Raw genomic sequence first — 15,694 nt, forward strand, 5'->3', positions numbered from 1 at the left:
TGAATATCCAGCAAAGGTTGCTGGTGCCGACCAGACGGTGACAGTTCACGCTCTTATATGCCCCCAGCCTCGAACTGCAGACCAGACTCCTATCATTGTGGGGACCAATGCCAGTCACATCCGACGTCTTGTATAGCAGTGTAAGGAAAATGGCATTGACATCACCCAGGCACTGGGGATACAAGCCTGTTACAGTGACAACAAGCTAACAGCGCCTGGCACGGCCACAGCCCTGGAGGAGGAGGGTGATATTGGCTGTGTGTTATGGCAAGGCCCTGGCCCACTGACTCTGCCCCCTGGTGGTGATTGTACTGCCATCTGCAAAGTTGAGTACAAGCTCCAGGTTGACAAAGAAATCCTAATGGTTGACTCGTCTCCGGTAGCTCCACTCCCAGCTGGTGTGCTATTGCAGCCCACGGTGGTGCCCAGCTGAAGAGGTGAACGTCAACCATTTCAGAATCTTGGTCCAAAATGAGTCTATGACAGAGACAGTCATATCAGTGGGAACAGTTATCGGGCATATGTATCTTACAGATGCAGTCACTCCTCTCTCTCCATCCAAGAACGCTGACACCGAATTCGATGTGAACCTGATCAACTTCGGAGACTCACCTGTTTCGGAGGAGTGGAAAGAGAGACTCCGTCAAAAGCTATCCACAAGGTCCCCGGTGTTCTCTTTACAAGAATGGGATGTTGGATTGGCAAAGGGAGTAGAGCACACAATCAGGATGTCAGATCCACGGCCGTTTAGGGAGCGCTCGTCGCCTGGCTCCAGCTGACCTGGAAGATATGAGAAAGCACCTCCAAGACCTGTTGCGTGCAGGGATCATCAAGGAGTCTCAGTAGTCCCTATGCATCCCCAATCGTGATTGTTCGCAAAAAAATGGAGCTGTGAGAATGTGTATTGACTACCGATTGTTAAACAGCCGAACAATCCCAGATCAGTACACAACACCTTGTATTGATGATGTGTTGGATTCAATGACAGGAAGTAAGTGGTTCTCCGTTCTTGATCTGCGGAGCGGTTATTACCAAATCGCCATGGCTGAGGAAGATAAGGAAAAGACGGCATTCATCTGCCCACTGGGGTTCTTTCAGTTCGAGAGGATGCCGCAGGGGATAACTGGAGCCCCAGCCACTTTCCAAAGATTAATGGAGAAGGCTGTGGGTGACATGAATCTGCTCGAAGTCCTTGTCTACCTCGATGACTTGATTGTATTTGGTCGAACTTTAGAAGAGCACGAAGAGAGACTTCTTAAAGTCCTTGATCGTCTGGCAGAGGTTGGATTAAAAATCTCATTCGACAAATGTCAATTCTGTCTCCCAAAGGTAAAATACCTTGGACATATTGTGTCGGCCAATGGAGTATCACCTGACCCAGCCAAGATAGAGGCAGTTACAAGTTGGCCACAGCCTCACGCACCTGAAGGCTCTTCAATCCTTCTTGGGATTTTGTGGCTATTACAGCGTTTCATCGCCAATTATGCAGCCATAGTCAGGCCATTGTCTGAGCTCACAAAGGTTATGCCCCAACCCAGCGGGGCAAGAAGCCTGAGAAAGACAACACAAAGACTTACCTCAAAGAGTCCGAGCCTTTTGGTGAGAGATGGGACCAGTACTGCACTGAGGCTTTCCACCAGATTATCCACTGCCTTACTCATGTGCCTGTGTTGGCCTTTGCGGATCCCAACAAGTCATACATCCTGCATGTGGATGCCAGCTTGAGAGGGCTGGGAGCCGTCTTATATCAGGAACACAGTGAGGGTCTGAGACCAGTCGCCTTTGCCAGCAGGAAGTTAAAGACATCTGAAAGGAATTACCCCATTCACCAGCTGGAGTTTCTGGCCCGTAAGTGGGCAGTTGTGGATAAATTCCATGATTATTTGTATGGGGTCAGATTTACTGTACGTACGGACAATAACCCGCTTACGTACGTGTTATTGACCGCCAAACTCAGTGCTGTGGGGCACAGATGGCTCTCTGCCTTATCCACCTATGACTTCGATGTCAAGTACCGACCAGGCAGACACAACATAGACGCTGACCTGCTCTCAAGAAATATGCCTGATGAAAGTGCAGAGGAATGGGAGACCATACCACAGTCTGGTGTGAGATCAATCTGCAAACGAATCTGCATCCCTGGTACGGCGGGCAGTTCACCGAGGTATGTAGATCAGTTGGGAGCTTCAGCCTGATTGTGTGCCTGATATATATGCATTCCCAACTCACCTGGAGTTGAAATCATTGGGGCAGATGTCAAAGCAGGAGCTGATTGAAGCTCAGGAGGATGATGCAGACATCCGATCTGCCATACAAGCTGTTAAACATGGCAAATGGCCGAAGCGAATGGATCCTGTTCAGAGCGTTTTAGTCTTAAAAAGAGATGGGGAAACTGATGATGAAAGATGGGCTACTCCATCGGCTAAGCAAGCGGCTTTCGGAGAAGAACTCACTCAACTTGTCTTGCCAAGCGAGTTCAGAGAAGTGGTGCTGAAGGCCACCCATGATGATCTCGGACACCTTGGTATTGAAAGAACTACAGACTTGTTGAGGAGCAGGTTCTTTTGGCCGAAACTGCCATGTGATGTTGAGCAGTACATAAAGAACTGTGGAGAATGTGTCACTCGGAAGACCCCCTGCCATAGGGTGGCGCCTTTACATCACATTTCAAGCAATGGACCGATGGATCTGGTATGCATCGATTTTCTGTCCATGGAGCCCGATTCTGCAGGTATCAGCAATGTGTTAGTGGTCACAGATCATTTCACCCGTTATGCTCAGGCTTTCCCATCCCGAAATCAGAAAGCACAGACGGTGGCAAAGATCCTGGTGGACAAGTATTTCCTGCATTATGGTTTGCCAGCCAGAATCCACTCAGATCAGGGAAGAGACTTTGAGAGTCAGTTAATCAAAGAGCTCTTGAAGATGATGGGGATTCGGAAATCACGGACCACTCCCTACCACCCTCAGGGAGATCCGCAGCCTGAGAGATTCAACCGAACTCTTCTTTCCATGCTGGGAACCCTGGGCTGTGAGAGGAAACGGCAATGGAGCAAACATATTGGCTACTTGGTTCACGCCTACAACAGTACCAAATGTGATGCTACGGGTACTCACCCTATTTCTTAATGTTTGGCAGAGAAGCAAGGCTTCCAATAGACATGTGCTTTGGAACCTCTCCTGATGGCAAAGCTGATGGTGGCCATTCACGCTATGTAGCCAAGCTAAAAGAAGACTTGCAAAGAGCTTACAAGCTTGCCTCTGAAGCAGCCTACAAGACACATCAGAGGAACAAGAGGTCCTATGATAAAAGAGTAGGATTCCAGACACTGGATATTGGCGACAGAGTGTTGCTAAGGAACTTAGGATTGAAAGGGAAACATAAGTTGGAGAGTCGTTGGAGTCCTATCCCTTACGTGGTACTGGGAAAGATGCCCAACCGTCCAGTATACAAAGTGAAGCCGGAGGACGGAGGAGGAGTCAAAACTCTCCATCGTGATCATCTTTTGCCGATTGGACAGTTAGTGAGAATGCCGACAGTGGAGACTGAGGCCAAGTCACCTGTCAAGACAAGATCAAGAGCAAGAGCTGAGACACAAAAGAGGTCAAAGAAAGTCTTACCTGAAGTGCAGGAAGCTTTTCAAGATTTGCAGTTTACAGATTCTTCTTCAGATGTGGAGTATTATGGACCTGGAAAACCCTACAGCACTTATCTGAAGGAACTCCTTACAAAAGAAAGAGATACTGCTGGACAGTCAAATCTCATACAAGATGATATTGATTCTCCCCAACAGTCAGATGGAAATCCTGCTGAGGATAGTTTGTCAGAGGGAAACAGTTCGGAAGAGGAACATCACAGTATGAGAGAAGAGGATAGAGATCAAGATTCAGTTCCTGAGGAAGAAAGTGATCCAGAAACTGATAACCCTTGCCACGATGTGCATCCAGAGACAGTCACTAAAACAAAAGTGATTAGCAAACCTGAAAACCGTCCAAAAAGGATAGTGAAACCAGTTATCAGGTTAACTTACGATGAGCCTGGTAGGGCAAAAGATCAGCCTCTCACTATCGTGCATAGAGGTGTTATCATTAAGATTGGCAAGAGTTAAGTTTACACTAGTCATGCACCTTTTCTTCTAGTACATTTAAAAAAAAAAGGTAGAGTTCATTATGTTTGATGAGGACATCAAAAACCTTTAGAAGGGGAGGGTGTAACCGGTTAAAAAAGCATGAGGTGATAAGTGCTGCTTGTAGGTAGGCCTATCATTTAATAATCAAAATATATAAATAGTGTGATTTAAAAAGGTTGATTTTCATTTAAAAAGTTATGATAAAAATGTTAAAAGCAGTTTAAAAATTATTATATGTTTATTGTTTTAGGGGAGAGATAATGTGTTTCTGAAAACTGTTTAAACCAGCATTTATGGGGTTAATAGCAGAGAGTCAGGGCTCGGGTTGATCATTGGGGTGAGGACGGACGAAAAGGAGAGTGAAGCAAAGAAGTGAGCGTACAGAGATTTTCTGAGTTAATTTGTTAATTAGTAGTGCACAAACCAGTGTGTAACTTGTGTCTTATGATTGTTTACACGACAATCAGTGAGAAGAGCGACAAGCTGCATATTGAGAAACAGGAGGAATTTTTACACGAAGTTCAGAGACTGTTTACTTTTGTGTTACTGCAAACGTTAATGTTAACGCTTAGTCACCTTGATGTATAGGCTGGAGTCCGTTCATTACAGGTGAACGACATTTTCTAGTTTAAAGTTTGACTTCCTCAGTTGAACAGTTTGAGGGTTTTATTCGCTGTTTTCGACCTGAAGACAGAAAAGAGACTCAGACAGAGCTTGGAGCAACCAGGATTTCTCTCGTGAGTTTTAGTGGAAACGTGGAGGAGAAAAGATAAACAAACGGAGTTCGTGTTGAAACGCTAATCGGATGCTGAGCCTGCTACTGTGACTATAGGGGTAAGGACTGGACAGAAACATTAACTCAAGATATCCTTAATTTTGTTTGCTCGCTGACTGAGCTTAAACGCCATTAAGTTTTGGGCCATAACGAACACAAGCACCGCTTCAGGCCTGCTACGGTATTTTAGTTTTACAATATTTTTGGTTGCCGGCTTAGATCGCATTAAGGTGTGTGTGGGCCCACAAAGCATGTTGGTTTAAGTTACTTTTAAGTGGTACACTGAGATTTTCTGAATTAATCCATTTGGAGGTTAATAGGGTTTAAATTGTTGTCTGTGCATTTATATATGGTACAGTATTGATAATATTTTCTTTAAAAAGAGGGACATTTTACATTGAAGGTTTAAAAAGAACAATCATATTCTTATTTCATTTTCTTATTTTATTGGAGATAATAATTTCTTTGAGTAAATAATTGATATTTATTTTTCCAAAACCTTGTGTTGTGTTATTTGAGTACTTACCTTGAAAGAGGGTATTATTTTATTCTGAGAGAGACATATACAGACACTTAGGTTTAAAAATCTTTATTAAAACTATAGCTTAAGAAAGGTGAATTCATAGGTAGGTTAGAGAAATAGTTCATGTGGATATTTTAAAAGAGAGATCCAAGATAACATCTAAAACTGAGGTAATCAAGGTAAAACACATTTGATAAATACCTTAAAAGAACCCAAAAGCTCTGCCCTCATCAATATACATACTGAGGGGAGCGCTACACAAATATTAGCTATCTATGTATAAATCAAGTCATGTATTATTTGGATAAACTAAGTAGATGTTGGTGGGCAATGTTTAAAACTAAAGGATATTGATTGAACTGTAATGATTAAGGCTTTATTTTACGTGCAGCGCTACGCACCATGACCACGTGCTATGTCTTATGCAATTTTCGTGAAAGTGCAAATTCTAAGTGCGTTTTTCGTGCCGCGTAAAACGTAAATGAGTGTTTGCTGTGGGTATATGTTCATAAACTATGGGTGTATTTTATGTAAATGAATTGGAGAAATACGTTATTGTGCTACGAAGTTTGAGAAGCACGTCTTATCTCAGCGCAGTTTGGAAATTTCACCAGCACGTGGTAAGAAAAGTACATTTCCAAACTCTGAAAGTACAGAACATCAAATAATGTGCCTAACAAACACTTTTGTATCCAGTTTATGAAACAAAAATATAATAGATTTGTGTTAAGCTTTCTAAAAGACATGGATTTATTATTATTATTATTATTATTATGTTTAGGCTATATTTACATATCTAATATATATAGGTATTTTTCACATGTTGTCTTAGAATTATTTTTAAATCTTGACAATAATCTTAAAAATTATTTTTCTGATCACTTTGTTATTTTGATTATATTTTTGTTTAGTTTAAAGTGTAACTTGAATTAAGAAATGTATTTGGTTTCATTTGTTTAATATAAACAATATATTTTGAACAAACATCTATTCTAAAGGATTGTCATCACAACTGCATTTTGTCCCGCACATTTGTCCAGCAACTATTTACAACCAACTAAACTTCTAAAATGAATTTTAGCATCATAATGCAATTTACATTTTCTGTTTAAGCTCAGAAAATGCAATTTGAGGTAAAGGTTAGATTTAAATTATTTAAAAGTTTTCAAATGTTCAAAAGCTTGTTTACTGAAAGTGAACTCAGCATTGGACAAATAGTTCTGATAGTTTATAGTCTTGAAAAAAGTGTAGAACATTCTGAGAATGTCATCCAGCCAACTTTTTTCATCTACAGGATAAGGCTAATTTAAAAATTTTGTTTGGTCATTTATTTAAATTAATAACATGGAATTGTCAGTTGATGTGCCAATGCAGCGGGGCCCGGTTCCAACGGCCTGCGGCTGCGTGCCCGTTGCACACGGCGCCCCAACCCAATTTGGAGCGTCGCTTGTGACCAGAACGCGTCGGGAAACCTGCTGCAAGGGTACCCCTGCCCGTAGAAAGCAGAGGTCTGTCCAGGGTTTGAGGGTTTGGCGGCAGGCGGTGGTAACTTTCACATTGTGCGTGCCGCCTTACCACCTCCATAGCTAACGTCTTGGACTCTGGGTGGGCTGTCTCAGGAGCACCTGGGAGCCTACCGGGTCCTCGAGGGGGTCCATGACACAGGGGGCGTGCGCTTCCCGCAGTTGGCTCGACGCTGGGGCTGAGAGCTGGGCCCGGGTTGAAGTGGAGCAGAAGGTTTCCTGGCCACGGGAGGATGCCCTCGGCGAGCAGACGGGGCATGAGCCGTAGCGGCAGGTTTGCGGCGAGGCATGATGTGAGAGATAGCCTCCGTCTGTTTCTTCACCAGGGAGAACTGCTGGGCAAAGTCCTCGACGGTGTCGTCGAATAGGCCAAACTGGGAGACAGGAGCGTTGAGGAAGCGAGTCTTGTCTGCTTCATGCATCTCGACCATGTTCAGCCATTGTTGACGCTCCTGGACCACGAGCGTGGCCATTGACTGCCCGAGCGCCTGCGCTGTGATCTTCGTCGCTCTCAGGGCGAGGTCGGTCGCTGAGCGCAGTTCCTGCAGCGTGTCGGGATCAGGACCACCCTCGTGCATGTTTCGTAGTGCCTTGGCTTGATGGACCTGCAGGAGAGCCATGGCATGCAGGGCGGAAGCGGCACATCCAGTGGTGCTGTAGGCCTTTGCGGTCAGCAAGGATGTTGCTCTACAGGTCCGGGAAGGGAGTACAGGGTGGCCCCGCCAGGTGATAGGGCTTCCGGGGCATAAGTGGAGCACAACTGCCCTGTCCACCTGGGGAATCGGCGTGTACCTGTGGCGCGCTCCGCCGTCGAGGGTGGCGAGGGCGGATGAGCAGGTGGCGGTGTGACGAGTGGAGAGGGGTGCTCTCCACGAAGACGTCAGCTCATCATGCACTTCCGGGAAGAACGGGACTGGGGTGGGACGTGGCTGTGAGCGGCGTCCAGACCCCAGGAACCAGTCGTCCAGCCGTGATGGCTGTGGGGAGGATGGAGGGTTCCAATCCAAGCCCACGCTAGTGGCTGCCCGGGAAAGCATGTCGGTCATCTGTGCGCCGGCCTCAGCCTGGGCGTGCAGGCCCGAAAGCGGCAGCCCAGGGGAGTCCTCAGCGTCAAATACCGTGCCCTCCGATGCCGCGGCGAGCTCATCGGCTTCGGTGTCAGGAGGGTAGGCGGACTGGCTGTAAGGCGAGTCGCCATCACCTCGGGGACGGACGGGAGTCAACGAGCGTGCCGGGGTGCGGGTGGTCCGAGGGGGTGTACCCGGCGGAGCTGCACCCGCTGCCATCCCCAAATCGCCTCCATTGCCAACCGCATTGTCCTCAATCCCGTGGGAAGAAGGAGCAACGTGGGGAGCAGCTGGAGTGGCTTGCTTACGGTTGTAAGCAAGCCGCGACCGCAACGTTGTCATGGTCATGTTCTCGCAGTGAGAACATGAACCATCCACAAACGCAGCCTCGGTGTGATCGCTACCCAGACACACGAGACAACGCCTGTGGCCATCTGAAGCGGAGAGCACTCTACCGCATCCAGGAACAACACAGGGGCGGAAAGGCATCTTTATAAAGACGCGTCCTTAAAAGGACGTTCAACGCCGCTGTGTTTTGCTCTTTTAGAGGAAATTTCTCTTTTAAATAAAATCACTCTTTTATGAAAAAAACTCGTGAGAGTTTTTTAATCTACAACTGTCGATGCGCCCAGGGGCAGGAATGCACAGCCGTGCAAACAGGAGAAAGCCGCTGTTGTGCACCGTAGAATCCAACAGCATGCAGCAGAGGAATGTCAGGAACTCGGTGTGTAACACGCAGCAACTGCAGACATGACCATCGGCTCCGAATACATTTTCTGAATGAACTCCCGTATTTGCACCGCTTAAATACCCGTATGTCCGAGGGCGGGACATGCAAATACCGGCTGCCAACTTCTCATTGGCCTTTTCTCATAGATCAGAGGTGGATATCGGCGCTGAAGAGAGACCCCTAGTGTCGCTTCTCTGACACAACGTGGACTGAGCGACAGAAGGGGAACATCTTGTTTTGATTGGTGTGGAAAAGAAACTAATAAATAAATGGATGGCTAAGGCGATTAAATTGATCGCAAAGAGTGGCCATTCATTTGCTCTCCGTGCACTTGTCGATGACAATGATATTTCTGTTGGCACTAATGGAAGTGTCATGACGCAGATGTGTTTGCAGCATCAGATCTGTGAAGGTATGCCAATAAGACCAATCCATAATGGTGCGATTAATGCTTCACGTACAATAAATTGGCTTTCAAGGATGTATACCTTGTAATCGTTTCCAAACCAGTTTTTGGTGACATTTGAAGTATCTACATAGAGTTTATGCCCTAGGGTTAAACAGAAAAATATTATGTCAACAATTTTAACTATAATTTTCGTTTCCATCAGCTATATCAGTAAATTTCACAAATCTATTCTTTTAGTTTATAGTGCATGCTTGCACTTTGTGCCCATGCCCATTGAATTTGCGCATATGACATAAAGCATAGCGCTAGTGCTAATTGACTGTAGAACGCTAGTGCAAATTGACTGTAGAACTGCATGTAGTTTTTATTTTTTATTATTTGGCTAAAAAGGCTTTACACCTTTTTCCTGAACACTGAAGTGTTCCACGGTTTGCCTGTTTTCATTTTTCGGGTTCCAGTGTTTTCACACGCATAAGCATTTATTTTTAGCGGGTAAAGCATAACATTTGTAGAAATTGTCAGAAAACATTACCCTGGTGGTGGTGTAGTGGCTAATGCACAGGGCTGTTAATCAGAAGGTCACAGGTTCTAACCCACGGCCACCACCATTGTGTCCTTGAGCAAGGCACTTAACTCCAGGTTGCTCCAGGGGGATTGTCCCTGTAATAATTGCACTGTAAGTCGCTTTGGATAAAAGCGTCTGCCAAATGCATAAATGTAAATGTAAATGTAAACGTGGCTCTATAGTGCCGTTACTTCACAGAGTCGATATTACCTTTTACCTTTACTCTTTACATTTTATACAGTGCCTCACCTGAGGATGTAGATGACATGAAGCGATGGTCCGAGGTTAGTTACATTGACATCATTAACATCACAGTTACTGTTGTATCACAGTTACTGTTGTATCTGTAACCGCCATTTTGGAGGGAACCTAAGGTCTGTATATGACACCTTTTATGGGGGCATTGGGGAGGGTTACTTGCCGCCAATAGAGTTTCTTCTAGCACGCAGCAGACTACTTACACCTGTGTCAACAGTTCACGTAACATGGTCTAGTGCATGGCGCTTTTGAAAGGCATGCCCCCATAAAAGGTGTCATATACAGACCTTAGGTTCCCAGCAGCCCTGAGGGGGGAACAGGTGCTACATGACCAGCATGGGAGCAATCCCAGCTTAGGGAGGTGCCGTTGGCCACTGCCCACGAGGATGCCACACTTCTCGTCGAGTGTGCTTGAAACCGTAAAGGGGGCGGGCACGGCTTGAGTCTGGAAGGCCAAGGAAATGGCGTCGACGACCCACGTGCAGCCTCAGTTTGGAGACAGCGTTCCTTTTCGGCAGTCCACCGAAGCAGACATAGAGCTGCTCAGAACATCTAGCGCACTGCATGCAGTCCAAAAAGATACGCAAAGCACGTACCGGACACAGCAATGAAAAGGCTGGGTCTGCCTCCTCCCAGGGCAGCTTGCTTGCCAGTTCACAACCTTGATGTTCTGTGCCAGATGTGGAGGTTCCAGAGGTTTGTGCACGGATGCCAATGGGTGCCCCGTGCCTGAGAAAGAAGGTCCTTCCTCAGAGGAATTTGCCAGGGAGGTGCTGTCGCGAGGAGCTTGAGATCCGAGAACCAATTCCGAGTGGGCCAGTAAGTAGCCACTAAGGTGACTTGTTCTTCGTCCTCCATTATCTTGCACAGCACCAGTGCAAGAAGGCTCACTGGGGGGAATGCTTACTTGCGCAGCCCCCGGGGCCAGCTGTGTGCCTACGCGAACGGGTGGTTCATGGGGATTTCTGTCTGCCAATTTCTAATTGGCCTTTTCTCAAGTTCAGAGGTGCGCGAGGCTCCCAAGGTAGACACCTTGTGTCACTTCATTCGACACAGTCGTCGAGTGAGTAACAGAACGGGAACTATTTTGAGTTAAGTTGAACGTGAAATAAATTTTTTCTCCAAATAACACTTAAATGGTTGTTCTCCATCTGGGTCACTCATTTCGGTTAGTTTTACATTGCGTCTTATGACTAGAAACAGAAAACAGGCAATTAGAATCATCATGGCGCCGCCCAGTGGTTGCTTAGGAAAACTGTGGATAGTCTGAATTCATTTATTTCTATGTATTCCATTTTAAGAGATTGTAGTCAATCCTATGACCAAGATTATGCATGCAGAGGTCAGTGAGGTGAGCCTCGCAGTCGGGCTTGGACGCTTAAGGTAATTCCAAATGTATCCCATCTCAATACATCCATCAGCACTGGTATAATAAACAAGCTAATGCCCTCAGAATGTGGATTCCTTTCCCTAAGGGTCACATATCTTTGTGAAAAACTGAACAAGGCTGGATTTCTTTCATAAAAGTGCCAACATTTCCAGGTATGTTTTAATTACCTGCTGAGAATAGTCTTTCTGCTTTGACAAGACATTATTTAAAGGGAAAACGTTTGGTATAAATGTGTAATAAAGACTGATGAATAAAGGATTTCTCGTACTGTAAGTTGGGGCACTGACTTTCAGCAAAGAGAAACATCACAAGCTATTTCTTCCGTCAAGACTCAGTCAATGCAGATTAAATGAATTCAACGCTGTAAAATGTTTACTGTGGAACAAGAAAGTGGAGAAAATTGTGTTTGCATCGTTAACGGGAACTTGGAGAAAGGGAAAGCAAAATTGCCTCTGTCAAAAGCATTTACTTAAAACTGGTATGCTTAAAATTCTTGTAGAATTAATTTTGTGAGTGCAGTTTGTTGTGGTAAATTATGTTTGGTGTTTTATTATTGTTTATTTTAATACCCCTCCCCCCCTCCCCCACCACAATCTCTCTATCTTTATTCTCTCCCTTCTCTCTTTCACATCTCCCCTCCTCTCTGTGCTAGTGTGAGTTTTCTCTCTCTCTCTCTCTCTCTCTCTCTCTCTCTCTCTATCTCTCTTACCCCTTGCAGGCACGCACTCTGTCAGTAGAGGACAGGGTTTCAAAATCCAGCTATAGCTCAAAGTGATCGCCTCTTTGGGCATATCTATCTAAGACGATTCTGCCCTCTATCTCCCTTTGTACCACTTTTCTTGTTCTAAAAGGATTTTTCATGTTTGGCTCTCAGATCTGTGATTTAGTGAGTGTTCTGCTGCAGAAAACAGAAGTTTTTCCTACATGGCTGAAACACCCGTCTATGACTCATTTCAAATGTCTTTGAATGTCTCGTTTGGTTTTGTTTTTTGATTATTGACAGGCTTTGTGTGTTCTACACGTTACATGATCTTTTTTGTGTTTGTGTGTGTGTGTGTACTGGAATTGTTTGATTTTGCCATACAAGGATTTATTGCTTTACAAGTGGTGGTAACTCCTAGGAGAAACCATGAGTTGGACTCATTTTAAATGCTAAACGTCTTCGAGCTTGAAGCTTCACTGCCTGTGGGATTCAGTCAAGGTAAAGCATTTTTTTTTTTTATCCTTAATGACATTTAATTTTACTCTGGGGGTCACTTGTACAAAAACTCTTAACAGTTATAGTAGATAGTAGCCTCAATTTCAGGGTTCAGAGTCTGATAAAAACAATATATATATATATATATATATATATATATATATATATATATTACATAATATATTCCTGAGATGCAAAAGTATTAATCATTTTAAAGAAATAGCTAATTAAATGACAACTTATTTTAAAGTAATTAAATCAAGTTTGAGAGAAATTTCATCCTCAATTGCTGTGCTATGCTGACCACTTCTCAACTTAAAGGAACATTCCAGGTTCAATACAAGTTAAGCTCAATTGACAGCAACTGTGGCATTATGTTGATTACCACAAAACATAATTTTGATATGTTTCTCTTTTTTTCTTTTTTAAAAAAAAGCTGGGTTAGAGTGAGGCACTTACAATGGAAGTGAATGGTGCAAATCTGTAAACGTTAAAATGCTCACTGTTTCTTTAAACCCTCAAAAAACTGTCCCCATTCACTGCACTGCAAATGAGTCACTTTAACCTGGATGTTTGCACTTTTTAAAGAAAAAGAGGGATAACACAAAATCATTATGGAGTAACAATTTGCACTAGGTGTAAATAGCACCTGCCTGTGTGTTAAGACGGTGTGGATGTGCTTTTGTTAATGCGGACAACCCGAGTTCGATGTCCTCTTTTGTCCCACATTTCCCCATCCTGTTTCCTGTCTCAAATCCTAATATTTACTTTAATACAACTTATAATAAATACAATTAATATAAAGGTTGATTTCCTTGCAGTATTTTGGCCACAGTGAAGGCTGTGCTACTATAGTAAAATGGTGTCGATATAGTAACCATGTTTAATTTTGTGGTTACTATGATTTTATTACAAAATACGTTAAGAATATGGATACTATAGTACAACTATGGTTACACATTTGTAAGGGAAGGTTAGGGTTAGGTTTAGGGGTTGATATAGGGTGTCTGTTGGACTCTAAATAAACACAATTAACATACTGTAGTGATGCCACTATACAGTATGTTAGTATTAATTAGGGGTGTAAATAGTTTATGCCACTATTTGGAACAGGGTGCAAATTACATCTAACACTATTTGCACTTAGAGAAAAGAAGATGCTTTTTTATTGTGCAAATAGCCTCTGCCAAATCATAAGGCCATAAATGCTGTCAATTGAGATTTACTTGTTTGAACCTGCAATATTCCTTTAATTTTTCAAGTATTTAAGGCACATGGAATATGTTACCGAAATATGTGTATCAATATCACTGGTGAAAGTATAAACTGAATACAATATGAATATAATATATCATCATTCATTTAATTATTTAAATTTAGAGATGTCCACTGTGTCTATGGAGCCCATAGTAGCGATGGTGGAGAAGATTTCCAATGTTACTGAGACCCCAGTAGATGCTTCTACGGAAAACATGGCTGCAACCTTCACAATTGGCACCATCCTGTCCTTAATGTGTCTGGTGGGTGTGTCTGGAAATATCTACACCCTAGTGGTCATGTGTCACTCTATGCGCTCAGCTGCCTCTATGTACATCTACATCATCAACCTGGCACTAGCCGATCTACTTTACTTACTTACTATTCCATTTGTGGTATGTACACATTTTCTAAAGGGATGGTACTTTGGAGATGCCGGGTGTCGAATCCTCATTAGTATGGACTTCCTCACCATGCACGCCAGCATTTTTACACTAACTGTAATGAGCACAGAACGTTACTTTGCCGTCCTCAAGCCATTAGATACAGTCAAACGCTCTAAGAGCTACCGTAAGGCAATTGCCCTGCTAGTGTGGACGGCCTCCCTGATTCTCACTTTACCCATGATCATTGGCGTCCAGCTGATGACAGAGAGCTCCAAGCCAATGTGTCAACCCACATTGAGCCCACTCTCTTATAAAATCTACATTTCCTTTCTCTTTGGAACCAGCATTGTGGCTCCAGGAGTCATAATTGGCTACTTGTATATACGCCTCGCCCGCACATACTGGATCTCCCAGACCGAGACCTTCAAGCAGACCAAGAAGCTCCCAAACCAGAAAGTCCTATATCTTATCTTCACCATTGTGCTCCTCTTCTGGGCCTGCTTCCTACCTTTTTGGGTCTGGCAGCTTTTAGGTCAGTTCCAGCCAGCACTGGCTCTCTCTACCAAGGCCAAGCGCAACATTAACTATCTGACCACTTGTCTGACCTACAGCAACAGTTGCATCAATCCGTTCCTCTACACCCTGCTAACCAAGAATTACAAGGAGTACCTCCACAAAAGACAGAGGACATGGACAGCTGGCAGCTACTTCAACAGGCGAAACCGCTTCCAGAGGTCACCAAGACGCTCATTGTCCTCCAGCAGTCAGCAGTGTACAGAGAGCTTTGTGCTTGCACACACTTCCAGCACCAATAACAGCAGTCTTTGAGGTAGGTTGTTGTCCTGTCTTCTGACTTTGTCTGTGCATATGCTTCCCTTGAGTGTAGTCTTCCAGATACAGTAGTCTGATTCAGTGTGAAAGACAAAGATCCAATATAAAAAATAATTAAAAAAAACAATTCCGGTTTACCTTGATCTTCCCTTGGACCAGCTGGTCTGTTTTGAATCAAGCCAAGGCCAGACTACTGTAGTTTTACAGACTAGTGGTCAGATTTTCTGATCAGTTTATACAGCAAAGATAGGCTAAAGCAGATATGTGAAATATTTTTTTAAGCATCTTTTTGGTTACTTCTTTTTAATTGTCTGCTGCACTCAAAAAACAAATTTTTTGCATGTATTTCAGTATACTTAAAGGAATAGTTCACCCAAAAATGAAAATTTGCTGATAATTTACTTTTTTTTCTTCATTTTCTTCATTTCGTAGTTAAAAATTATACAAGTATTGTTTTGTTTCTCAAAATTATCAATTGTTTGCATTCAGAAGAACTTTATTTGTCGACTGGAATTGAACAGATTATTTTGATGCACACTAAATATGAGTACGTTTGCTTGCATTGTTTAGAGGAGGAGGCATGAAATTAAATACTAAAAGTCTTAAATTCTGTTTTGATGAAGAAAGAAACTTGGATGTCCTGAGGGTGAGT

The 15,694-nt window shown here is 43.7% G+C and overlaps 1 protein-coding gene across 1 annotated transcript in view; it reads left to right on the top strand.

Moving 5' to 3' along the window:
• Nucleotides 1-12,110: 12,110 nt before the first annotated feature.
• Nucleotides 12,111-15,694, top strand: part of LOC127626504 (urotensin-2 receptor-like) — a 93,487-nt gene continuing 89,903 nt past the window's right edge. The window contains exons 1-2 of the mRNA XM_052102315.1: nucleotides 12,111-12,571; nucleotides 13,949-15,040. Of these exons, the coding sequence (XP_051958275.1) occupies nucleotides 12,520-12,571; nucleotides 13,949-15,039 (1,143 nt within the window). The 5' untranslated portion in view covers nucleotides 12,111-12,519 and the 3' untranslated portion in view covers nucleotide 15,040. The remainder of the gene's footprint in view (nucleotides 12,572-13,948; nucleotides 15,041-15,694) is intronic.

The sequence above is a fragment of the Xyrauchen texanus genome, chromosome 33 (genome assembly GCF_025860055.1).
Source record: "Xyrauchen texanus isolate HMW12.3.18 chromosome 33, RBS_HiC_50CHRs, whole genome shotgun sequence".
Lineage (NCBI taxonomy): Eukaryota > Metazoa > Chordata > Actinopteri > Cypriniformes > Catostomidae > Xyrauchen > Xyrauchen texanus.